General features: G+C 35.8%; 1 protein-coding gene across 5 annotated transcripts in view; it reads left to right on the forward strand.

Annotated features, from left to right (window-relative positions):
* KIF5C (kinesin family member 5C) overlaps positions 1-27070 on the forward strand; it is a 287301-nt gene that overhangs the window by 247987 nt on the left and 12244 nt on the right. For all 5 annotated transcript variants that reach the window (XM_056793825.1, XM_056793826.1, XM_001365109.4 and 2 more), the window contains 5 exons: positions 264-324; positions 3458-3529; positions 4804-4908; positions 14030-14246; positions 17214-17321. In XM_056793825.1, the coding sequence (XP_056649803.1) occupies positions 264-324; positions 3458-3529; positions 4804-4908; positions 14030-14246; positions 17214-17314 (556 nt within the window). In that variant the 3' untranslated portion in view covers positions 17315-17321. The remainder of the gene's footprint in view (positions 1-263; positions 325-3457; positions 3530-4803; positions 4909-14029; positions 14247-17213; positions 17322-27070) is intronic.

Raw genomic sequence — 27070 nt, forward strand, 5'->3', positions numbered from 1 at the left:
TTACTGGTTGTTCTAAACACTGCTCCTTACTTACCTGAAAAAAAAAGTATTCTTGGGAGTTTTTCTAAAGTATTTTTGGGATCAACATAGCTAAACCTCTTTTGTGAAATTGGTCTTATTTTAAAATGTATGGGAGTTCTTTGGTGCAATGAACTGGGTGGTTTTGGAGGTTTGTCTGCAGTTACAAATAGTTTGTTACATTCTTAGGATTATTGCTCATCTTTGAATTTCAATCTGGCTCATGAGCCCATTTTCTGTTTTAGATTACTCAATGATAAAAGGGAACAAGCAAGAGAAGACCTTAAAGGATTAGAAGAAACTGTGGTATGTGAAGAATAAATATGTTTTTATGCTCCTATTACTCATTTTAAAAAATTGAACTGGTTGTTAATACATTTTTTTTACTGGTTGATCTGTGAAATACTATTTTGTAGTGGCTATTTTCTTACAAAATTAATTTCCAAAAGGCATAGGATCAGGGTCTATTAGAACTGAATAGCATTTTAGAGATCGTTGAGACCAAACCCCTTATTTTACACAGTAGAATTCTAAAATTCAGAGAGGTAAGGTAATTTTCCCAGAGCCCACTCCGAGTTAGTGGCAAAACTATGACTAATTCTCTAGTTCCTAGATTCTTACTTTGGTGTTAATTGATTCCACCAGGATTTTAATGTTGCATTATCCAGATTTTTCTAGGATGTTCTACTTCAAAGTGCTGACCCCTGTTGTAGTGCCTTCTGGCTGTCTTTTGATTGCTATTTTCTCTGGCCACAACCCTGAGCCACTGAAAAGCCTTAGGGACCCCCAGCCACTCCCTGGAGGTTAATGGGAAATACAGGTGTGTTCAGTTTATCTGCTTGATCCTTCAGGTACCTCTTTGGTCCATTCTCTGTTTAGGCTATTCCCAAAGATGAGACTACATCACGTGGGTGTACTTTAATGTACCAGGAGAGAGCATATCTGGGAATGGATGGGTAATGCCAGGAGGCAAGCTGTGGGGCTGTTCACTTTCATGTAGCATTTTTTCAAAAAAACAAGAGGAAAAATAGAAAGGGGTTAATGAAATCTGGAAGAAGGGTGCAATGGGGAATAATTTCCAAAGGTAATCATGGAGAATTTGGAAGGAAAATTCACTAAAATGAGAAACAAATTTGACGTACCTATACAAGTTTAGGCATGTGTGAACAGCTTTTAAGGGTTTTTTTTTTTTTAAGATTCCTCAACCTTCCCTAATAACATATGATTCTTTTTTCTTTTTTTCTAATGTTTCTAATACATCTTATTTTTATTTTTTTGTTAAGTTTTCAAAAATTAGTTAATTAATTTAGAATGTTTTTACATAGTTAAATGATTCATGTTCTCTCCCTCCCCTCTTACCTCCCCCCTTCCAGAGCTGACAAACAATTCCACTGGGTTATACATGTATTACCTAATAACATATATTTTCATTTCCTTCTAATATTCATTTTTTGAAGAGGGAGGCTAGCACCAAAAGAAACAAGCCCCAGGAGAATTTTGTTCAACTTAGATCTATTCAAAGTATTTTTTCTGACATGTGCCAAAAGAAACATCTATTCCTCTATAGTCATACATTTCTCCTCCCTTTATCTGGTAGGTGTGGAAGCATCTTTTCAAGAAAAATTTCAACTGACTTTATTTTTTTTAAAGTAGGAGAAAGAATATCCAATCAAATGGCATGCATTCAGGATCAGGAGCTTGAACTGCTTTCTGAAAAGGGTCTTGGTTAGTTTCATGTCTACAGTTTAACTGGAAGTAACAAATAGGACCATTGAAAGCCCTAGTTTGGGAGACTCTTAAGCTTTGAATATAAATTATTTGGCTTTGGCACATTATTCATAATAGAACCCTTTGTCTCACCCTAAAAAAAGCAACTGACTTCATTAAGGAAGGATTTGACTCCCAGATTTGAGTAAGGCTATTTTATTCCTCATATTCCAATGGAGGACTGGATCCAGTAAGAACACACTAATTTAATATTGTACCTGTCTTCTAAATAACTGAGTGTTTAAGCAGTTTCCAGATTCCTTTGCTTCAGCATTCATTGAGGCAAGGAGAGAATTTAGGTGGTGATATCTTTCTGAATCATCTGCATCTTCTATCTTGTTAAATTGGGTTAAGTCAACCCAGACAAATTGAAATTTGAGTAGGCAGTGTCTTCTTTCTCAGAGAACATCCTACAAACTCTCTCCTGTCCCATGATGCATGTGGAATAATGTGTTTTTGCCAAGAATTTGAACCAAAAGTAATGGGGAAAGGTTTTAATATTATGGCATTGTTCCAGTTCAGTAGCATTAGAAAATCTTTCAGTTCTTTTCTGAATCAAATTAGCTCATTCATTTGCAACTTTCTACATATAAAGATTGAACTGCCTACTAGTAGACCTACAAAGATAATTAAGAGAGGGTCCCTGCTGTAGCATCAGGCTATTGACATACAAAAATAACTTAAAAGAGCATCTCTACTGTTTAGGAGTAACAGTACAGTAAACTGCTAAGATACTCTTTAGAAAACCTTTGGCTCCATTTGCTTTTCTGGAAATATCAATATTAGGCTTTGGTTCATCATTCACCAAGTTAGTATGCTGTGATTCAACTTTTTGTTCAAGTTTCTGGTTTCTTTACTTTGGAACAAATCCTAACTTTAAGTAGACCATGGGTATTCCTAGCGAATATTGGATAATATGTGACTGTTTTAGACCTGGATTCTGGTCTTATTACCTGCCACTTCTTAACACTGTGATTTATGTGATGTATACACACACACACACACACATATAGGTCTATGGGAGAATAATATTATTTGCTCTCCCTATCCCATGAAGTTGTTGTAAAAATCAAATTAATAATGAAAACATTTGCTAAAGTATAAAAAACTCTGTCAAAATAATGCATTAATAATAATGACAATTATTACTATTGCTTCAGGGCTTAGCCACTTTTGATCATGGGAGTCCCCCAAAATGTATAAGAAATCTTTATTATTATCAATCCTTATTTTATTAATATTAATAAATGTACACTTTCATTTATATTCAAAATTCTAGATTTTTGTTTCAACTCAAAATATCATATTTTGATTTCACAAATAAATTTGGGCTAAATGAGTATGCATTTTCTTCACTCCTTGTCATTCTTTTGATTTATTCAGTGGTAAGAGCAATGGATCTGTATTTAGGAGACCTAGTTCTAATCTTCCCTGTCCTCCTTGTTTGCCTTGGGAAGCCAATACTCTCTGGGCTTCATTTTCCTTGCCTATAAAATGGACTAGTGAGATGGGTTAGTTTGTCTTCTAGTTCTAAATTTGTGATCAATAGCAATTATATATGAGGAATATATTAAAAGTGTTTCATCTCTTTTGTATAATAATGCATGTTTCACAGATTTAACATGTCTATTGATTTAGCTTTGAGTGAGATTGTCAAATTTTTCTTTTCTAGTCTAGAGAACTTCAGACTCTTCACAACCTTCGTAAGCTCTTTGTCCAGGATCTCACCACCAGAGTTAAAAAAGTAAGTACTAATATACCTGTATAAAAGTAAAGATGTAAGTGCGCCTTAAAGAGATGACTATGACCACAAGGAATTAGCAGGGGCTCAAGAATAGATTGTCATGCCAGACTAACTGTATTTCCATTTATTACAGGATTACTAAAGTGGTAGATCAAGAAATGCTATAGATATTGTTGATCTTTAAATTTTATTTATTAATAAAACAGTTAATGCAATTTCTTACACTTTTCTTGTGGAAAAGAAATGATAGAACAATCAGGTGGATTCAGAGTTGATTAAATGGTCAAACCCATTCAAATGATCAAAGAAAAAATAATCATTAATGGAAGGAAGATATCTAGTGAGTAACACAGGATAAGTGATTGAACACGTAATGTTTAATATTTTTATCAATGACTTGGACAAAAGTATAGATTGCATGTTTACAAGGCCTAGAAGTGACTTAAAAATAGGAGAGATAGGTGACATACTGAATAAGAGGTTCAGAATCCCAAAAAAAACTTGACATAGGACCAGTTCTAAACCTGAATTCCTTTAAAAACTTATCCTTTCTGATTTTTATAGAATTGGACAGATTAAGGACATCATCTAGTCTTCAGCCAGCACTCTTGATCATTAAAAAGTTGTGCTATTTTTGAGAATCTCTAAGGAAGATTTTATTGTCTCCTTAGTATTACTACAGTGGGAGATAAATCTGGATGTTCATTTTGGCATCTGTTTCTGTTTGTAGATTTGGGAAAGTATCATTTAAAAAAGAATATTTCCTTATATTTATTTGGCCAGGAAGAGATATTTGAGCCAAATTTATATGTTGTGTGACTTGTATGACTCATTAAAGTTTTGATTTTTGCTTTTTAACCACCCTCCCTGCCCCTGAAATCAAACAAAAACAAAAAACCTCTGTCAGAGCAGAATTGGAAAACCAATCAAGAATTAGGAAGTTGGCCAAGAAGTAGACTAACCTTTTAGTGCTTTTCTTTCTTCTATTTTCAGAGGAAAATATTTAGGGGTAGGAAGGGGATAATAATTTGTGTGTATGTGTATAATCTCTATGATGTGTGTGTGTGTGTGTGTGTTTTAAGATGGTTTGTTAGAACTTCATATTAAAATAAAACTCTTGCATAAAGTAGTTGGACAAATCTCTGTTTCTTTTGTGAAGAATGATATGAGAAAATCAGAAGGTTTTGTTTATTTAAATGTTCTATTTTAAAGCCCTGTGTGTTTCTGGGTGAGGCATCGGAAGCTTTTTTAATTATCATCTGACATTTATTCAGAGCGTTGAATTGGACAGTGATGATGGAGGAGGAAGTGCTGCCCAGAAGCAGAAAATTTCCTTTCTTGAAAACAACTTGGAACAACTTACTAAGGTTCATAAACAGGTAGGAAATTGTCTGTGTCCTCTCTCCTCATTAATTCAAGAAAGGATCCAAGGAAGTACTAGAAGGGAACTTAAGAAATCATCTAGTCTGGCCTCCTCATTTTACAGATGTAGAAACTGAAAACCTAAAGCTGAAATGACTTTTTTAAGATGACACAGGTAGCTAGTGACAGAATTGCTCTTTGGAGTAATCTAGTCATGGGCACCTGCTCATTTATCGGATGTAATTAATAACTTTGTGAAATATTTCACCTATTCCCATCCTACCTCACCGTTTCATATCCTAGATTAGTAGACTTAGTTCTAGATAGATTCAATAATTATTTAGATAAATGCTCAGGTTAAAACAAGGACCACAAAGTAATATAAAAAGAAAAACATGACAAAACCCAAAGTACTTTAGAATGATGATGAAAGTGCTTCTATGGTGCTTTAAGGTTTGCAAAGCATTGTACATGTCTCATTCCATCCTCACAATAATCCTGTGAGATAGCTACTATGCTGATGATTTCTTGCCACCTCATTATAATTCTTAGAGCTCTTTTCCCCTTATTATTTGACATATTTCAAAATGAACCATAATGGACTTATTTCAATGGACCAGTTTGGTTGGCTACATGACCAAGAAGTTCTCTTTAGCTTAGTAACATAATCTCAGTTCATTATTGTTAGTGATTTTTCTATTGAGCGAATGTGACAGATAAAGCATGATTGAAGTTTTGTTTGTTTTTGTTCCTGTAATTTATCAGTGTAAAGAATTGTTAGTGATGACATCGCCTTTCCTAGCTCAGACTTGTAGCTTTTTTGCATAAAGTTATACATGTGATGTGTTGCTGAAAAATACAAAAGCAACAGTTCACAGGGTTCACTGTAGTTTGCTTTCTTTGTATTTTGAAACAGTGATCTCATATTGATGTAACATTTTATAGCTTCACAAAATGTGTACTTTTGTATTTCATCTGAGCACTATGGCAACCCTAAAAAGGAAGGTAGGTTTTTTGTCCCCATTTTACAGAACAGAAAATAGAAACTTAGAGAGATTATGATTTGTTTAAGGTAATACAGCTAACAATTCCTCTGAATCCTTATCTAATGCTCTATCTACTATGCAATGGGGGAAAAGTCATATTTTTAAAAAATTTAGATCATAAATAAAGTGTCTGCATTAGGCAAATGAATAGAATTAACTGTAACTAGGAGTACATCCTATGGAACATCTATAACACAGCAAACAGTATAGACTTAACAAAGATGCAATTCTCTGTTCAGTAATTGATATATTATATAGGCCTTTTCAACCAACTTTAACCGGGGCTTTAATTCCCAAGTCTTATATCTTACTTCCTGGTTGCAAAACTTCCAAAACTGTCTTTCGGAAAATGGAAAACAATCGGGAGGTAACCTGTTAAGCCCATGTGGCCCAAGGAGAAAAGGCCATGGGGTCAATTTCTACTCACCTCCTGTCTCTCATTGAGAAATGCCAAAGAACGAATTAAAAAAAAGGGGGGGGGGGAGAAACCCTTGACATAGAAGAAGAAAAATAAATTTGATATCCCTCAGTGTTACTTCTGGCTAATTGTACCTGAGTTGTGTTCATATCTTCTCCAAATTTTTTTCTGAGTCCTCATTTTGTCTTTCCTGTTTCCTTCCCATTATTAATATCAGTGACAAATATTGTGGTTATACAACATGGACAATTTGCTTAAATTAAAATGGCATGCCAAAAAAAAAAAGAAAAAAGAAAATGCATTAAACAGAAAATGTTCTCAATTCCCATTTACCCAAACAAAATACTTCCTAAACCCCAGGATGGATTCAGCCCTTTCCTAGCCTCATGCTGAAGTTATAATACATGATACCTAATCTGGAGTTGCAGGAAATAGTGGGGTAACACCTTGCCATATGATCATGCTGTTTGGGTTGCCATTCTACTGGCAAGTTTTCAATATCCTATAGTTGGTATCCCTGGCATAGATGGAGTAAGACCTCCAAGAATTGGTGAGGCATGAACACAGAAAAATCTACAGTTTGCCATGAAGAAAAGTCTCAGTTCTCTACCACAGTCCTGCCACATTGATGCCCAGAAGTGAGATTGCAGTTGGAGGAGAAAGGCTCAATGTCTGCAAACTCTAGTGGGATGAAATATAGTGCAGTGAGGACTTCTTAGCTAGAGGAGCCTTTTTCTTGCTTTCTCTTCCCCTCTCCTTCAGGCTTTGCGTTCTTGCTTCTACATGTTTTCTTGTGCAAGTTCATTCTGGAAATTCAACGGCTTCATACCTCTTTGGGTTATGTAGACATGTTGCAGATCCTGGGGAAAAGATGTTTGAAGACTATCCCCCAATAAACAACACTCACCCAGCCTTTCTTAGGAATGTTGTCCAGAGGCAACCTATGGAGACATTGGCCCCTTACAAAAATCAGGGAATTGCTTGGATAAGGGGAAAAATTGTGATAATTGTTGCTACCTAGGTAGCTATACTATCTTATATGACTGAAATCTCAGAGATTGAGATGCCCTTAATATGGTACATTAGACCCTCTTCAGAATAGGATGTGACACCCTCCTGAATTAATCTACCACTATCACATCCCTTCCTATTTGGATTAATGGTACAAGCGTTGCTGAGTCCCTTTTCCACCCCACTTGTTTCTCTATGTACTAGCCTTATCCTAAAGCTATTGAAGTATTACCTTTGGGCAGGTCCAAATAGACAAAAATTCTATTTCCATCAGAGACCAAGAAAATCTCATTGTCCAAATTGAAGGAAGTACCTGACTTCCTAAAATGATCAAGCATCACAACCCAATTAAAGCCCCAAGGAACTATTGGACATTAGGCACTTAATCTCCTCACTCTTTCCAATGGCAGGCCTGAAAAGAGGTTATCCCCTGTCCCCCTTGTGTCCCAAGTGGCAAAACCTGAGTAGCTTTAGGACTGCTTTATCCTACTACCACTAAAAAATAGTGCTATTCAACCCCATCCCCAATTCCTTCTGCTCTTAAAGCCTCAGGGATGGGCTGAAAACTCCCAGGACTCTATATGGTCCAGTTTTACCCTCTAGAGTGCAGTGAAGCTGCCAGAGATTCCCTTGCTGGGAGCCCATCCCACTCTAGATGATGGAGATTCTCTGCCTCTCTCCATTCCTATCACCAACCAAACCACAGGTCTGAATTCCAACCTCACCATAAAGTCTGGTCAGATCCCCTCACAGGGAGCCACTACTGCGACCACAGCTCTAGCTCACACTTAGGGCACATTTAAAAGACTGGATCCTTTTTCCACCCCTATTTCTGAATAGAAAAATGAATAATAAGTATAAAAACCCAATTTCAAGACAGCAAAGAGCTTTCAGCATCGTAAAAGACTGGAGATGAAATTCTTTCAGATGTCCAAGTTGACATATCAATGGACAGGATGGAAGAAGGACCATGAAAAACTTAAATTGGACAATAAATGTATTAAAGTAGAACCAGTCATGGTTTTACATAGAGTAGGCTTTTCTGAAGTAAGAGGAAGCCCGGAGCTAGCACCAGATATTCTACCTAGCATGATTCTAGAAGTAAGCAACGTTAAGAATAGAATCTTACCTTTAAGGAATCTCTTGAAGGACAACCATTGAGTATTATGCTTCTTCCTCAAGGGCTCAATGTCTAATGGTTTAAGAGATGCACATGGACCAAAAGAATTTTTTTCATACTAAATTTGGAGTATAAAGTCTAATCCTGACTTGTTTATTACATTAATGGAAATTTATCCATTAAAATGGAATTAGCTTAGCATATTCCTTTCATTTAAAGTTGAGCCACATTGGTTTCAATTATATGTGAGATTTTATTTCACTTGGGGAACTTGCTTGAAGGAGCCCTATTTGTTGTATGCTTCTGGCAGGTAGAGAACAGATTTGGAGAAAAAGAAGGCTATGAAACTTGGTGGAAACTTACCAGTTCTTTTTCAAGCCACACTTAAGGAACATGTAAATATCCATGATCTGGAAGCATTTTGGGAAGTAGAAGTAGATTGCTTGTATTCTCACTCTTGATTTCACCTTTTCAGTTTTCCTGGCACAGTGAATCCTGAGATAAACCAGGAACCCTGAAAAAGATTGTAACCAGAAATGACATTATGATTCACAGAAAATGAAGCTTCCTTATGCAAGCATGATGGAGATTGCTTACATGTATATCAGAATCATCTTGGAAACAGCCAGATTCCAAGATCTTTATCATAGGTACTCAGATCACTGGAGGCTGCAGAAGTGAGAGGAAGGAGAAACATCTTTCTGTTTCTGTTGCATAAGTTAGGAATATGACCTATCACTGAACCAGGGTTGTTAGGAAGGGACTCACTTGTAGGTCATGCCTCAACCTGTTATGATGGGTCAGGCAGGTGGTATAGTGGATAGAATTTTGCACCTGGAGTCAGAGAGACCTGAGTTCAAATTTAACTTAAGACATTTATTAGCTATGTGGTCTTGGTTAAGTCTCTTAACCTCTGCAGGATTTAGTTTCATCAATTGTAAAATGTGAATTATTATAGCAGCTATATCCCAGGGTTATTAGGAAGATTAAAAAATGACCTTTGTGAAAAATGACTTAGCAAATCTTAAGTGACTACATAATGATAAGCACCACCACCACCATTGTCACTTGACAATTCCATAATTTATCTCACTTTATCAGACCTCTAAATCTAGGGATAGGTTGTATATCTCTTCAGTAGTTAATATTATTTCAGTATCTTTAAACTGAGCTCAGAGCCCCCATCTAGCTCATCAAATATGACTTACTTAACAAACTAGATAAGTCTTCTTTCCCAATTGTACCAATTTCTCTCTATATGTTAAATCACTCAATTTCCTAGGATTGCACAGATATTAAAGTTATTGAAAATACAATTTGATAGTAATGATGTTAATAATAAAACAAAGACAAAGGTAATTTACAATATTTTAGCTAAAAGACATCTCAAATCCTCACTGTAATATTGGGCAAATGATTTATTTTCTGAAAACAATGTCATACTATTTAATTCACTCAGGATAACACAGTCTCTTCATAAACACTCTCTTCATTCTCTTCACAAGATAAAATTTCAGAAATAAGGAAGGTGTCTCCAGTTCTTTTTCTCTCTCTTCTTTCTCACTGTCTCTCCAGACCTAACTGGAAAAATGGTGTCTTTAATTTCCCACAAGTCCTCACTTTTAATTTTCTTTTCCAAGACTAATTCTTCATAAAATTGTCTTTATTACAGTTCTCCATAAAATAACAGTAAAAACAGTTCTTTTAAAAATTTCTTGGTCTCATAGTTTCTCATAGATAGATCAAAGTTAAACTCAGATATACTCTTCATAATTCTTTTAAAAGAAGCTCCTCATAGAAGGGCAGTCATAACTTAATTTTATTAGTGTCTCTTTTAAAGTCACAACAGCAGTGTCTATAGTGTCAGTAGAAAAGGCTTTTGATGCAGCTGTTACATTAATACATTATAATCCTAGTCATGCAGATTGCTATCTTTAGGACAGTTTCTTCTTCAGAGACACAGGAGCAAGACCAAAGATTGGACACAGATGGCTGCTGGACTTTTGAACACTAGCCTTCATTTTATTCTAGACATCTGAGCAGAAATTCTTAAAGATCAAACTTTTTTTTTTAAAGAAATTAAATCTCCCCCACAGAGCACAAAGGCAGAATTTTCCAACCTCCCATATAGAGATGAAATTCCTATTATAAGTACTTCAGGAGGGATTGGTTTGTCTCAAAGATCATCAAGGTGAGGGAAACCTTCCTTGTTATATTAATAAGGGGAACAAATAGGCAGTTGTTCTCTTCTGTAACTTCTAGCATGTCATTTACTTTTTAAAATGAAGAGGAAGCTAAGATTCTTTGAATCTAAAATATTGGAAAATACTTATATTGCTTTGACTCCCAAAATCTCATGAGCATGATTTCATTTTCTGAAGTTCCAATAAAAGGACACCTGAGGTTTCTTGGGGTTTTAGATTTCTTAGGCTAAGATGGGGTTTGTCAACTATTGGTCAAAGTCAGAGGTCCAAGATAGATGTAGAAAATTTTAGCAGGAGTCTGAAAGTAGAGATTCAGGATTCTTATCTTCCTCTCTTGATCATAGGTCTACACTCTGAGTTCTCTCAGGCTCACTAGACCAGGCAGCCTGAAAGGGTGATGTTGATAGCTTGTTAAGACTCTCCTCAAAGCATTCAAAACATGGAGGTCTTCCTGAGAAGTGAGTTGGAGAGCAATTTGTACATCCCTTTGGAGTTTCATGGGCTTTTCTTTCTCCAAATCTCTAGTCTTTATCAGAAGCAGACAACAAATTAAATTCCTTGAAGGAAGCATAACACAGACTGGGATGGGGGGGTTCCTTTTAGAAGATTCTCTTGAAAGAAAAGATAATTTCTATAAGATGCCCATTATATATTAATTAACCTCATTTCTAAGGAAAAGGAATATATGGGATGTTCTTTCTTATGATTGTTTCAGTATCCCTTGAAGGTACAATTTTTATTCTTATTGGCCTAAAGGAATAACATTTTGGTGATTGTGATATTGGCAGGCAGACTAGACTGCTTCCTAGTTCTAACTGGAAAAATGTGTCAAGAAGTATCCCAGATATTCTTACATACCTTCCACTATAAACCAGATTTGATGTGAAAGAATAAAAAAAGCAGCATTTCTAGACATTAAAGGTGTTTGTGATAAACCATAGGAAAGCATTCTCCCTGTTCATCTCCTCCTGACTACCACCTAAATCTCAATATATTCATTGAAGAGATTCTAGCAAATAGGTTCCCTTTTGAAGTGCAGGTGACAGACCTTGGAATTTCAGATGAATCTCAAGAAGACAGAGACCACAAGAAAGCATTTAACGTGGGCCAACATTAGAACATAAGACAAATAAATGAGTTTAAAGAAAATAGATGATAGAAAGTATCAGTTAATTTTTTGGGAGAAATTAATTTTTAAATTCTCATTACAAATACTGACTGCCTTAAAAACCACTATCTTTTCCAGTATTACCAATTTGAAACTCTATTGTTTTTCTCTGAAGCATGGCGAATACATTTGATATGTTCATACAATATTTTCTCTTAAGAAAGGTAGGAATGTGTTAGGGTTTTTTTTTTTTGTATTTAACTTGTCTATTTTGTATTGTGATTACTCCAATCAGATGATATTTAAGGGAGATTTTTTTTCCTCCATAACTCATTGAGTAGATATTTTTGAGAATTTTAGACAAAATTTACAATGTAGAAGGGCATGATGATGTTTTTCCTTTTCAATTTCTTTGAATTGCAGTGTTTAAACTCACACATAACACAAACTGGAAAAACTGTAGGATTAAGTTAAATCGGTAGTCACTTCAGATGTTTAAATAAACACACAACAATATAAAAATGAGAAAGGACATTTCTATAAAAATTAATATTTGATTTCCAAATGTTAGCTGCTGATTTACTCAAACAGCAATGAAAGATTTCAAGGCATTTAAATGTTTTCATGATGAAATTTTCATGCATTGATTTGAAAATCACTTTTATTTGATTTGTGTTATATGCATGTGTTCCATTCAGAAATAGCATAGCCACGTATTCCTTATTTAAGAATTTCCAGAAGAAATCTTTGTAAAATGTAAAATTATACAAACTTTAGGTTATTCATTAAAGTTGTTATATCTCACATATACAGTTAAAATACTGTACTTGAAATCAGCGGGTTTTTCAGTACCATCACTTTTTTTTTAAAACCTTTACCTTCTGTCTTAGAATCAATGCTAAGTATTGGTTGCAAGACAGAAGAGTGGCAAGGGCTAGGCAAGTTATGTGGCTGGCCCGGGGTTTCACAGTTAGGACATGTCTCAGGCCAGATTTGAACCTAGAACTTCCCCTTTCCAGTCCTGGCTCTTTATCCTCTGAGCCACCTAATCACACCTCAATAATGTCACTTTCAAAATAAATGTGATTTGTGTCAAATTATTTAGGAAATAAAGAAGGATAAAAAACACAATTTAAAAGAAGAAAAAGCTAAAGGAAAAATTAAGGAACCTAAATTAGGGTAAAAATTTTAAAATTCTATTATAGACGTTGCATATACATATAATAAAGTATGGTGGTGAGCAAAAGTCATAGATTAAAAAATAAAATTGAAAAGTAAACTCAGGCAGTAACAGAAGTGGGATTCTAAACATCTATTGCATTTGTTCAACTTCATATGACATCTACCTCTATTTCTCTATATATGTTTGTAAATGGGCATTTCGTTTTCCCTCAAGATAAGTAGGAATATGTTAGGGTTGCCTTTAGTATTTAACTTCCTCCATTTTGTGTTGTAATTACTCTAATCAGTTAATAACTGATGACTTGGACCTTGACTTGAGCCTTGAGCAAATGCCCAATAAAGCTCCTACCTACTTCGTTCTGCCTTTCCACCCTAAAACAGATTTGGAAGACAAAGCAAGAAATCTTAATGTTAGATTAATTGGGGCTTCCAAAGGTATTTAAAAAGAATAAAAATAGATCTTGTCACTGAGTTCAATAATTAAAGAAAAATTTCCTGAGTGTATAAGATCATTAATATACAAGAGGAGAGAATGCACATAACACCAGCAAGGAGAAATTCCAACTAAGTTATCAAATGATTTATAATTTATAAAATTAGACAAAGAAAAATTCTTCAAATGTTGAGAAAGAAAAGGAAATTCACAGTTAAACAAGTACCAGAATAATATTGGACTTAAAAAAAGAAAAATGTCACAGTTGGACAAAAATACACAAAAGTCCTATACACAGCCTGAGGTAAAACAGTTAAATGCTGTTAGAAATGGTATTTGATTCCCTACAGTCCTCAGCCAGCCATCTGTGTTTAGCAAATCAGGGGCCACACATCTTGTGATTTTTATTCCCTTGGAGTCATTTACTCCTGGAGTTTATGGTGATTTGGATTTTCAAAGAAGACTAAACAGGTGGCTAGTCAGCTGCTGTCTGTTTCTAATGACCCTCATTTTAAAGTCTTATCCCTTTCCTTCACTAGATGAAATATTCCCATTAAGCTTTGCTGCTTCTCCAGGAAATAATCATCTCTTCTTTTGTCACCTTCCTCCTTTCTAGCTGGTTCGTGATAATGCAGATCTGCGCTGTGAGCTTCCTAAGCTGGAGAAAAGACTTCGGGCTACGGCGGAGAGAGTCAAGGCACTGGAGAGTGCATTGAAGGAAGCCAAGGAGAACGCCATGCGTGATCGCAAGCGGTACCAACAGGAGGTTGATCGCATAAAAGAGGCTGTAAGAGCTAAGAACATGGCAAGGAGGGCACATTCTGCCCAGATTGGTATGTATTCACAAAGGTCCCGAATCTTCCTTTGCACTTAACAAAAGATGAAATCATCAAACAGAAAAGCAAACAGTACTTCATCTTATCTTCTCCATGTAAAGTGTCTCATTATTCTTTAATAGAGATGTTTCTAAAAAGCTGAGTGCCAGTGAATTCATTCTTTAAATACAGTAGGGGAGGAGGCTATTACTTCATAGCAACATAGGGAGATTCATAGAAGAATCCTTCTGAAGTATAGATGATTACCCCTTGGATTTCATAATCTGGATTTTTCATATAACTGGTTTGCTCACAAATGTGGAGTTTTATAGAGAGTTCTTTGAAGCCACTGCTAATTCAGAGCTTGTCTGGGCTGTAGGATGAAGCTATTGGGATAGAGATACTAACTTCCAGTCTCCAGTTAGTGATGCTGGAATATTTTTTTCAATGACCATGTTTCTGTGCCTATCCTGTGTAAAAGTGCGGTTCCTCTAGGCCAGGTGTTGACCCATGGTCTGAAACCTATGTTCTAGGAGCTTGGGTAATGATGGTGAGAGTAATAGGAGGGAATGTTGCCTGTCAAGACTCTTCTTTTTAAAATTTTTTTTCATTCTTTCAAAAAATTTGTTTCTATCCTTTTTGTTTTACATTATCTTCATTTCCTTTTCTCTTCCTTTATTCAAAGGGACCAAAGACTTTTTTAAAAAAGGATAGGAGAAGGATCATAGTTTAACATAATTAGCCAGCATATCAACTGAGTCCAATAGTATATACAATATTCAATATCAATATTGGGCATAATGAAAGAAGGGAGATGTATTTTTATATCTCATCTCTGGGACCAAGCATGGTCCTTCATAAATACCTCAATTTCAGGGGTGCATGCGTGTGTGTGTGTGTGTGTGTGTGTGTGTGTGTGGCACTCCCCCTGGGATACTCCCCCAAATTACACTCACAATAGGCAGTTGGGTCTCCAAACAGCAATTGATGCTTCAGACTCTAGGGATATCTTGTGGGTCTATATTCCTCCTTGCAAGCCTCCCAACATTGAGCTAACCTTACTAAGTAGCCAGTGGATAGCTAACTCAAATGAAAGATGGAAGGTATTTATTAAAGTTTTCCCTCAGAAACATGTGTCCTCTGAGAGAAGAGTGGACACAAACTTGGAGTATAGTGGTATAATGGCACATATAATAAACATATGTGGCCAGGGCAACTCTTGCCTCCGTAATTACAGAACCCTGATAACCTTTATCTCCTTTTAGAGTTATCATGCTTCTTCCCTGTAGATAAAGCATCTTTTCTGGGTGGATTGTTCATCTGATTTCCAGGTTCTGTTCTCTATAGCTTGATATGACTGCTAGAACATCTGTCCTCTCTGCTTCCAGTGGTCATGGTCCTTTAAACTATTTTCTCCTTATAGCCACTAACTTTTTGTGTCAATGTCTGACTGGAGAGGTATGTCTCTTCTCCCTCTACAGTAATCAAATGATGACTGAATTATTGTCTCCTACTGGGTCCATAGTTCTGGTGTGAAGAACTGACTGATGGCAGTGAAATGGGATGAGAGGAAAGGAAAAATTCAATTACCCCTTGCAGCTGCCCTCTGGGCTAGGTGTAGGGAGATGCTCAACAAAGCTAGTCCTTGTCTGGACTGGCTGAAGAGCTAGTGAGCTCAGGTTTTTAAGGGGTCATCATCAGACAGCCAATTTTCAGTCAATGGCACTGCCCCTTTCAGTTCAGTTAAACTTTGTCACTTCAGAAAATGATAGAGGACACAGGCACATTTTTATAGTTAGCTTAGAACTTCATTATCTGTACTTTATTTTCTGTCATTACATATGGGGCTTTCTGGAGGCAAGGGAGTTTTCAGAAACCAATTCTCCCTTCTTTACCTTTGTTTTTTGTTCCTTCTTTTAACATTGTTATAATCATTGTACATATTGATTTTTTTGATTCTTACATCACTGCATCAGTTCATATGATTCTTCCAGTGTTTCTCTATATATTTAATAGTGCTTCTCAAAGTGAAATAACATTTTTATATTTATGTACTACATTTTGTTTAGTCTATACTTTGTTTCCAGGGTGTTTTTTTTGTTCTTGTTTTTGCTACCAGAAAAGGGATGCTATAATTATTCAGTGTATATAGAACCGTTCTATCTTTGACCTCCTTGGACTATTTTCCTAACCATGGAATCTTTGGGTTAAATGATATGGATGTTTTAGTCACTTTCTAAACATAATTTAAAATTATTTTCTAGAATGGTTAATTCATAGCCCCACCAACCATGCATTAGTGGGACATAAATCCCATATATATTTTTTCTTAAAGAAAATCTCTTGTATAGATCATAATGTAATATAATATTCCATGTTTGTCAATTTCAGGTGATATCCCTTTCTTGTAAAACACTGATATATTTTGTTTTTACAGGGCAGATATTTCCCTACCCTTCCCATCTACCTACTTATCCCATTCCAGAAAGAGCCCTTACTTTTTATAAAGCAAAACATTAAGTAAAATATCTGATACAGAAAGCTTGTGTAACTAGGTATTTCTTCATAAACCCATGTAATAAACACATGACTTCATTTTTACTTTTAAAATATACAATTTAAAGTAATACCAATATTTTAATGGAAAAATATGTAGTTTTTTATTTGAGATATCCTTCTTCTGATTTGTGTAACTTTTGAAAAAATAAGCCCATTTATTCCTAAAGTCTACTTTTTAGATTCTATAAGATACACCTGTCTCATATGATATATGAAGTGCCCCACAACACATGAATATTTGACAAGACAGGAAACCTAATTTTGCTATCTAGAAAAAAAGAGACTGGTGGTTGCTAAGCATTAAGATTGTCATTGGAAATCATATTTTCATTTTAACATTCATCAAAAAAGGCAGCTTGGACTTGTTAAAATGTTTTGACCATGTGTCTTTTTTCCTTTTCCTTTTCACTTTATTTTTTGATATAGCCAAGCCAATCCGTCCAGGCCATTACCCTGCATCCTCTCCAACAGCTGTACATGCCATCCGAGGAGGAGGGTCATCAAACTCTGCCTACTACCAGAAATAAACAAAAAGTAAGTCTCTGATAGGACTGATGGTTACCTCTATGGAAGCCATTCTGGACATGTTCACTGACAACTCTGGGTCAAATGCTTTAGTTTTTATATTTATGAACTACATTTTGTTTAGTTTATACTTTGTTAAATCCACTTTTTGAGGGTCTGTATCTCTTAACAGAAAGGGCCTAGAATAAATCCGCCTTGTTCCCTGACCTTTCTCTGGAGATCCTATCTGCTTTAGGGAAGTCTTGAATGTCCCAAGCTATCAGAATCCCTAGGTTCCCTCTCATCAACTTCTAAATCCTATGAATCTTCTGAAATCTGGGAATTATCATGCTGAGACTTGCAGCCTGAGCCTGCAGAATTCTGCAGTAAAAGAATTTCACATGTTCTCAGACTGATTTGATGAAGGACTTGGGTGGCTGCCTGATGTACTCTAGATCCAAGTGTGAAATAAAAATCTCAGTGATGGAAGGGAGTATTTTAGATTAAATGAATGTACATTTTGTATAAACAAGTCTTTTTTTCCCCTTCAAGGTGATGGTGTATATACTTCTTAAGCTTGTTAAACCCTATGCTTTAATCATCACCCTTACATCGAATTCTTTTTCTTAAATAAAGGAGAATAAACATCTTTCCTGTTATAATAAAAACTGAGAAAAGATGTTATCAATACGGTAGAGAATATAAGAAAACTAAGGGCTCAAGCAACACTATTTTCTAGAAAAGTTCTGATTTTTCAGTGGATGAGTCCTTGCTTGCCATGTGAATGTGAAAGTGAGCTGGAAATTTATAATCTTTGGTATTTATATTTTCTTACTGAGGAATACTTGCAAAGAAACAAACTTTCAGGGTTAGAAGAAAATGTAATCAAGAGATAAAAAGGTACCATACTGCCTTTGGGAGAATTCTTTCTTTTCTTCCCCTTTTTGCGAAAAGGCAAGGGTGAGAACACATATCAGAGTGGAGGCATATCAAATGGAATTGGATAAAATTGCTAAGACGTGAAGTAATATTGCCAAACCTTTGTCCCTTCTAGAAGGTCTACATCCAAACAATGTGCAGAGAAAGCTTCATTTTGCCATGGAACAGGGCACAGAATGGTCAAAATGGGAATGAAAATCATGCTTTTGTGGATAGATTTCCCCCACTAGCTGCTGCTCTTCCCTAGTAGTTGGGATGGGAAACAAATTTGGTTGTTGACTAGTTTGGATTTAGACCTCCATTTTGGATCAGCATTTCAGTATGACATTGCTTTGAAGATCATATATTTGGTGGTAAACTGATAACCAACAGACTTATCAGGTACATTATGGGCTCATACTTGTTGATTCATTGACTGATAGATCTTTTTCTGGAATATTATATGTGAAAGTTTGGTACTCAGTGAATGTACATTTATTTTGCTAATTCTGCCAAGTAATTGATTGTGTGATTCTCTTTTGGAATTAGGTTTTCTTTAAGTCACTTGTTTATGACAATTTATTGTTCATGTATTAAAGATGCCTACCAATTACATCCTTTGTATAGCCTAAAGATCTAGAGGTCAGGAACCTGTACTGAAGCTTGTGGGGCATCTCAATACATTTCAAAGGGGAATTCCTATCCAGGCCATTCTGGCTTCTGAAATGGTAGTGGTTTTTAGTGGTTATTATTGTTTGTGTGTTTTTTTTTGGCATTCCCATTTCTCTTCTTACCCTAAATGATAATGCTTCTTGATTTCCATTTCTTAAATATGTAGCTCCATAAATGTCTCATTTCACTCACAACTTTGGAAGACACTTGATTCCTAACCTGTATACAAATACTCCCTTACTTTAGGTATTAGTTTACTTGTTGGATTATCTTTTAGACTATCTACATTAGTGTTGCTTAATTTAGGAAATGGACTTCAACAGGCAGATTCAATGCCTAACTTCTTTCTTCATGTCATCTTATTCCATGTTCCAGTGAAGAGAAGGGATTTTGACGATATTATCTTCCATTACTCTTGAGGATGGAAGAAATCTATGGTGAGGTTGTGGGTAAAAAGAAAATCTTGTGTGATAGCTGGGTAGCTCAGGGGATTGAGAGACAAGTCTAGCGATGGAAGATCTTGGGTTCAAATGTGTCCTCAAATACTTCCTAGCTGTGTGACCCTGGTCTAGTTACTTGACTTTCATTGGGCTACTCATTGTATTGATTCCAAGATAAGGTAGGGGCCTTTTTTTTTTTTAAGAGAAAGAATCTTTACAAATATAGCTGATGAAATTAGTCCTTTTCTGTAAGAGAGAACTAGTGGAGAGCAGCCCTATCCATTGGTAGTTAAAGAACTATTAGTATCTTGTTCCAATTCCCAATTTGTTATTACTCCCTTTATTTCTCTTTTCTTTTCAAGTTCTTAACTTTGGTATTCTTGATTCATGACACATTTGTATTCATTAGCCTCCAATCTCAGTCACCACTTAACATTAGAGTAGATAAGAAATGGCACTAGAATTATTTGGTGACATGGAAATTAATTGGTGACCCACTATTGTAAGGGTTAAAATTATGGCTGAGACAATGTAATAATATCTTTTTGACACCAAGGATTTTATTTATAAAATCCTAATGAACACCCAAGTCAGCTGGAAATTTTATGTTGATTTAATTGATAGTGGAGGAGATTAAGGAGAGGTATAGTTCTCTACCCCACCCCACCCCCAGCCTTGCTGGTACTGAGCGGGGAGATAAGGTTTTAGAATATGAAGAAGGAAGCAGTCAGTCTTGAACTCCAAAAGGGAAAGGGCTAAACCAAGATGCCCAATCCTGAAATCAGCTCCAGGGCAAACTCACCACCAAACCCAGACAATAGCTGCCACCATGCCAAGATGTCGGGGCACTTAGTACACTGCCAGCCAGAGTCGTCTCTCTGGGGAAAGAGGAGGAGAGAGGAAGTGACGTGCCTTATATACAGTTTTACATCACTTTCCTGCATCTCATCTGTACCAATGATGGCTTCGTTTGACTTAGGACAGCCTAGGGGTCTGTCCTTTTTTTTTGCACATGTCTGTTGAAGGCCATTTCCTCAGATAATTAAATCTTGAGTTTGATGTAGACCTTCCAAATCTTGTTAATCTAAGAAGGAAGGAGAAATGTAGAGTTTTGAAGACCTGATTCTGTTATTCCAAGTATCTCCATTGTTACTGATCAGGAAATAGCTAAATCAGATTTTCTAAAGTACAGTCTGATTAGGGTGGAATAGTTTTAAAATTCACTCTATCATATTCCACAAAATGCAGTATTGTTTTTTTCTCCATTCTCCTTATCCCTTTGCTCCTTCTTTCTCCTATTTTCCAATTTTTTCTTTCTTGTAATTTGTCAACATTTATAAACCATATGTAGCTTCAGAATGGTCAGAAAGAACTAAGAAGCTTGCTGACTGTTGATGCAATACTCATCTTATGGTAATATTTGTTCCTCTAGGAAAATTTGAAGGCAGAGGCAAAACATTTGATGGGGAAATGTGGGAGAAGCATTGAGCATTTGGGAAAAAAGAACCCTGAAATTTATCCAATACATATTTTTTCATGCCTTTTATAGAAGAAAAGTTATTTTCTTAGGTTAGGAACATAAAAATGTAATATGTCTAAATTGATTTGCACATAAAATTAGTGTATTTAAAAATGTGAATTAGATTTTTTAGATTTTAGATATTTAGATAGATTAGATAGCTATTTAGATTTTAGATAAATTAATTAGGTAATTACATTAGAAAATGGAAAAACTAAAGAACAGAAAACTAGAGAAACAAGAAAATTTGAGGGAAGGGGGAAGACCATGTATTATCTTTTAATTAAGGAAAGAATTCTCTGAGGATGAAAAAATTTTAGCAAAAATCCAGCTTTCCATTCTTTCCAAGTCTTTACATTTCTACTTTGAGAACATTTAGTCTGTGGTAAAAGTAATATTTTGCAAGGATCGATCTGTCTTAAGCTGATTTAGTTATAATGAACAATAGTATGAAAGACTAAACCCCAAGTTCTTTCCACTTCCCTACTATTGAGGATCCATATTTTTTTTTCTAATTCCCAGATGATTTTTTAATAGGAAAAAAAAAAAAGTCTTAAGTGCATTGTTTATATGTTCCCACCAGATGGAGCTAGTGGAATGTTTCTGAAATCTTATTTCCACAAAGGTTTGAAGAAATTGTGGGTGGGATTAGACTTTATTAAAAGGAGTCTACTATTTGATCGCTCCTTCCAAGCAATTGAAAGTCTTAGAAAGTTCATCTCCCTAAGTCTGTTGGTAACAGAATATTGGTCTGGATTTTATAAAGGGAGTTGAACTATTTATACATTTGATTGTATTTAATAATACTATATCCAATAATAATAATTTAACAATATCTGTATAGGGGTAAAGGACTGATTCCTAAGGAGTCTCTCAGTATTTAGCTTCACTTCCTTCCCTTCATAGTACTGAACTCATGCTTGATCAATTCAATCAACTTCTATCTTCTATACTTGAATTCCTTGTCTTCTTGTCCCATCACAATTCATGCCTTGCCCAAAATTAACTTGGAATTACCTCATAATCTGCCTTCATTGCTCCTACTCATATGCTGCTGAATGCTGCTGGAGAAAGTCTTATAACCATGCCTCCTGAGTACACTATACATTGATGTTATTTGATTTCCACTGAGCTTTCATTGCTTCATGGCAATCTTCTTTATTTTTCCCAGTTTGACTTTCCATCACATTCTCAAATAGCATCAATTTTTTAAAATCTTCTCACTTGTCCCAGGTCTCCATACTACTTCCTGCCTGTTTCATTTAACAGAAGACTTTACCATCTGCATTGCTGAAAAAATGGAGACTCATCAGATCTCCTTCCCTCTCAATTAACATCTTTAAAATCCTTTTCATCTCTTATTCTCTCGTCCTTTGCTCCAATCTGTTCTTTCCAAAGTTTCCAATAATCTTGTAGCTAGCTATATGATCTATTCTCAGTCCTTATACTACTTGCAAGACTATTCACATAGTATCTGATACTGTTCTCTCTTCCTAGATAGTCACTCCTGCTTGGGCTTTTTTGATGCTTTATTCTCTTGCCTGTAGTACTTCTGCAGTCTTCCTTCTTAGTCTCTTTTATTAGAATATTTTTCATATCCCATGGCATCTTATGTCTTGATTTACTTTCTCCTGTTGTGATCTCAGTTCTAGTGGGTTCTATGATCATATTCATGAAAATGACTTCCAAATTGACATCCGAACCGGATTCCTTCTCTTAAACTCTGATATAACATTAAATGAAGGTTGCATTGCTTCACTTGGCTTCAGATATAACATGTTAACGGTGGAATTCACTATATTTTCACTTTCTTACCTTAATCCCCTCCCTCCTCTAAGATTTCCCATTTCTGTTGAATCATCTTTCTAGTCATTCAGTTTAATAACCTTGGAATCAGCCTTAACTTTTCTCTTTCCTTCACCTTACTATCAAGAATTTTTGTATTTTTGACAACCCGCAATTTTACTCACTTCTGAATCCTCCTCTTTCTAGTTTTATAGCTTCTATCAGGCTTTCCTTCCTCCCTTCCTTATTGCTTAGATTATTGCATTGGCCTCTTTATTGATCCTCCCTGGTTCTATTCTTTCCCCTCTCCAATCCATCCCACAAAGAGATGCCAAATGGATATTCCTAAAACAGAGCTTACCATGTCACTTTCCTACTCAAAAATCTTCAGTGGATGCCAGTTACCTCTAAGACAGAATATAGAGGTGTCAGTTATTTAAAACTCTCCAAAAATTTCATTCCCATCTACATTTCCAGTGTTCATTATATGATTTCTCCTTGTAGAATCTTTATTCCTGTAATCCTTTGTGCCTGCTAGATTTGCTATCTCCTGCCTCCATGTCTTTGTAGAGGTGTCCCTCCCTGTTTGGAGTGGTCACCTCCTCAGCTTCACCTCTTAGTACTCCTGCCTTTCCTTAAAGCACAATTTAAGTGCCCTTCCTGATACAGCAAAGTTATAATCGTAATCCCACTTGAAAAAATATTTTATATTACTTTGTATTTCATGTTTACTTATCTGTATTGATATATTCTGCTCCCCTGTCACCCACATCCCCAGTGAGATATAAGCTTCTTGAAGACAAAGAAATATTGTGGTTTTTGTATCAGTGGCATCTAGCACCAGGGCTTACACATGGTTCATGTTGAAATGAATTAAATTAATTTAATTCATAGGTGTTCCTGGGTCTATCCTTGCCTATTTTTGGAAAGTAGACCATTTCAAAAATGGGAAGTAGTACAATAAAAAACAAAACCTGGATATGAAAGTCCAGCAAGGAAGTGTGGAAGAGTGAATAGTCTGGTTTAGTTAGACTATAGAGAAAAAGAAGTGGGATACTGGAAAAAAATGGTAGATTGGAATTAGATTATGGAAGGCCTTGACACCTTGTGAAATGGATAAGGAATTTAAATTTTATTCAGTAGACTATGAGGAGCCACTAACTGGTTAGGAAGTTATTACAATAGTCCAGGTTCGAAATGATGAGGGTTTGAACTAAGTGTGGTTGTATACATATAAGTAAATATAAGGAGACATTTGAGAGCTGTGGCAGCAGTAACATTGACAAAACTTGGCAATTGATTTGATTTGAGGAAGAAAGAAGAATCAAATGATGACTCCAACGTCTTGAGCCTGAGTAATTGGGACAAAAAAAGTAGTGCCACCATTGAAATAGAACTATTAGATGGACAATTGGTACAGGATAAAGTCCAGGTTTTATACATGTTGTGTGTGAGGTGCCAATGTGAAATCTAAGTAGACAAGACATTTGAAAATATAGAACTGGAATTTGCCAAAGGAAACACTGTATTGAGAAAAAGAGGACTGATGTGTAGAGCTTTGGGTGATCCCCCTACTCTCAGGTGGCAGAGAAAGAATAACTAGAAAGATGATAGAGAAGGACTAGTAAGAGTGATGGGAAGAGAATTATGAGACTGTAATATCTCAGAAGCTAATGGAAGAGAAAAGAGTGGCTGTCAACACTTCTAAATGTTGCAAAGAAGCCAAGGAGAATAAGGACTGAAAACAGTTATTATATTTGATAATAAGGCAGTCATTAGTGACTGTGAAAAAGTTAATTTCATTAGAATTATGGAGACATAAGCCATAGGGTAAGAATTTGAGAAGTGAATGTATGGAAAAGAATGGAAAGCATTGAGCTTTCTAGAAATCTGTCAGTAAAGAATAAATGAAAAATTTATATAGATTAAGTACTGCGTGTGTGCCAGGAACTATCTGAAGCACTGGTGGTGCAAATTGTCTTGCTTTTTAAAGTGAGACAAGTCCCTAATCTGAAGAAGTTTACTTCCTAATAAGGGAATTTGGTACATATTGAGAGGTGGGGTGTTTTCATCTGAAAAGTCACTGGAATGGTGAGTAAGAAGGAACAAAACAAGCATTTATTAAGTGCCTACTATGTGACAGGAGTTGTTTGAATTGGTTTACAAATATTATCTCATTTATCGTTTGAACATCACAATAACCCTGAGAGGTAAGTGCTATTATTATCCTCATTTTACAGTTGAGGAAACTGTAGCAGATGAAGGTGAAGTGACTTGCTCAGGGTTATATAGCTAGTGGGTTTCTGAGGCTGGTTTTGAATTCATGTCTTCTTGACTCCAGAGCCTCTACTACTGTATTCACTATGTTACCTAGCTATGTCTAGGTAAGTAAGAGTATTAGTTTCCCCAGAGGTAGAAGTGGAAAAAAAGTATGGAGTCGAGATGGATTGTGTCATTAAATGAAGATGTTTAGAGAGTAGCACGACTTGAACAGGTTTAGATTACTTGTGGAGAACTCTCACCACTTAAGAAACCAGAGCTTCAGAGTGGGAAAGAGAACAGAAATAGAGGCTGGGGCAAGGAAACATGGGATAACGATGGCTGGAAAGCAGCATAGTAGTAGATCTGGATCTGGGGTAGTGAAGTAGTGGTGAGTAGATAATTAGCTTGGGGGGGAGTATTAAGATAAGGAAAGCATCTTTTCATTTTTAGGAAACCTGAACATGTCTATAATTTGACAAGAAGCCAGAAGAAAGGAAGTAGCTGAAGATATATGAGTGGAAAAGAGAAGATTGATGGAAAAATATTTTGGAGAAGAAAGAAATGCAAAGATGGAGGAGTTGGGGTTAGTCTCGGACAGGAGAAGAATCCTCTGAGACCAGACAGAAGTTGAGGCTGGAATAAGGAAAACACAGATCAGATTAGAGAAAATGGAAGAGGGAGTTTGGGGAGATGGCCCCAACGTTCCCAGTAAAAGTAAATGTGAAGCATCTTTTGCAAGTAAGAAGAGAGTCTTCTTGGGGGCTTGAGGATAAATATGGCATATACCTATTCCTTGGGAAATGTGACTGTCAAGAGAAGATGAATAAAATAATTAATTGTAAAACAGTACAGGGCCATTTGAAGTTATCAAATATGTGTAGTGCGCTTTCAAAAGTCTGAGTGAAAAAGGAGATTATTGGAGTTATCCTTGGTTAGTAGTTAGTGGGAGAGGATCACTGCAAAGTCAAGAGAAAAAGTGATTAAAGGATGGAGGAGAAAAATATGTCTTTGAAAAGATCAATCATTGAATCAGGAATGGATAACAGTGGAGTCTTTTGTATATGATGTGATGAAATGGAAGAGATATTACAAGAACTACCAGGTTTTGTCATTGTCCCTCCTCCGCTGTCCTTGTTGGACCCTGAGACTCCATTCTTAGATTATAATCATATCTCATACCCTGAAGCCCTTGGCCCTTATTTATTCTATACTCTTGCCTAGGATTGAATTCCCAGGCATATTACACTTTGGCCATACAGAACATACAAAGTACTTCATTACACTATGAAGCTTCATGGAGGTATCTGATATGTATAGATAGCCAAGTTACAGAGATTAACCTCATCCTTGTTAAGAGAAAAATCTTTGGAGATTTCCTCTTTGTTTCTGGATTTCTCTGTCTAATTCCCTAAATGCAGTATTCCATTTCCCAAATTATTTTCTTCATAGTTCCATGAGAAGTCTGGATTGTATCCTTCAATCCAGAAAAGAATTTTCTTTCTGGTTTTTGGGGGTCATTTTGAAAACAAAGCTTCTATTTAGTTCTTTTCTTCTTCTTCAAAATAAAAACCTTTTACCTTCTGTCTTAGAGATGATAGTAAGATTGGTAAGGGCTGGGCAACTGGGGTTTAGTGATTTGCCCAGGGTCACACAACTAGAAAATAACTGAGGCTATATTTGAATCCAGGACCTCCCATCTCTAGGCCTAGCTCTGAAATCTTTGAGCCACCTTCCTGCTTCCTACTTAGAACTACACCTCTTACCCTTGGTCTTCAATTATTTTAAATAAAAGATGGTGGGACAGGGAAGAAGTTACATGTAAGTAAAGAGTTCTGGGGTTTGATTAGAGATAAGAAGAGAAAAGACCTGCTGACAAAAAATAGTAGAGGGTAGTTGTTGTTTGCATTTTGAGTCTGGTAGAAATTTGGTTTCATTTAACATTTAAGAAGGTACAAATTAGGTGAATAAAATGGAGATGTTTAACTTAGAGAAGAGAAGATTTGGAATACACATGGTGGAGGACTAAGTATTTGAAGGGTTGTCATGTGGAAAAGGGATTAGACTTGTTTTGCTTTGCCCCAGAGGGCAAAATTAGCAGCAATGGGTGGAGGTTTTAGAAAGGTAGATTTATTTTGACATAAAGAAAACTTTTAAACCAGAGCTATTCAGAAACAATGGTCCAA

Source organism: Monodelphis domestica, chromosome 4 (genome assembly GCF_027887165.1).
Source record: "Monodelphis domestica isolate mMonDom1 chromosome 4, mMonDom1.pri, whole genome shotgun sequence".
Lineage (NCBI taxonomy): Eukaryota > Metazoa > Chordata > Mammalia > Didelphimorphia > Didelphidae > Monodelphis > Monodelphis domestica.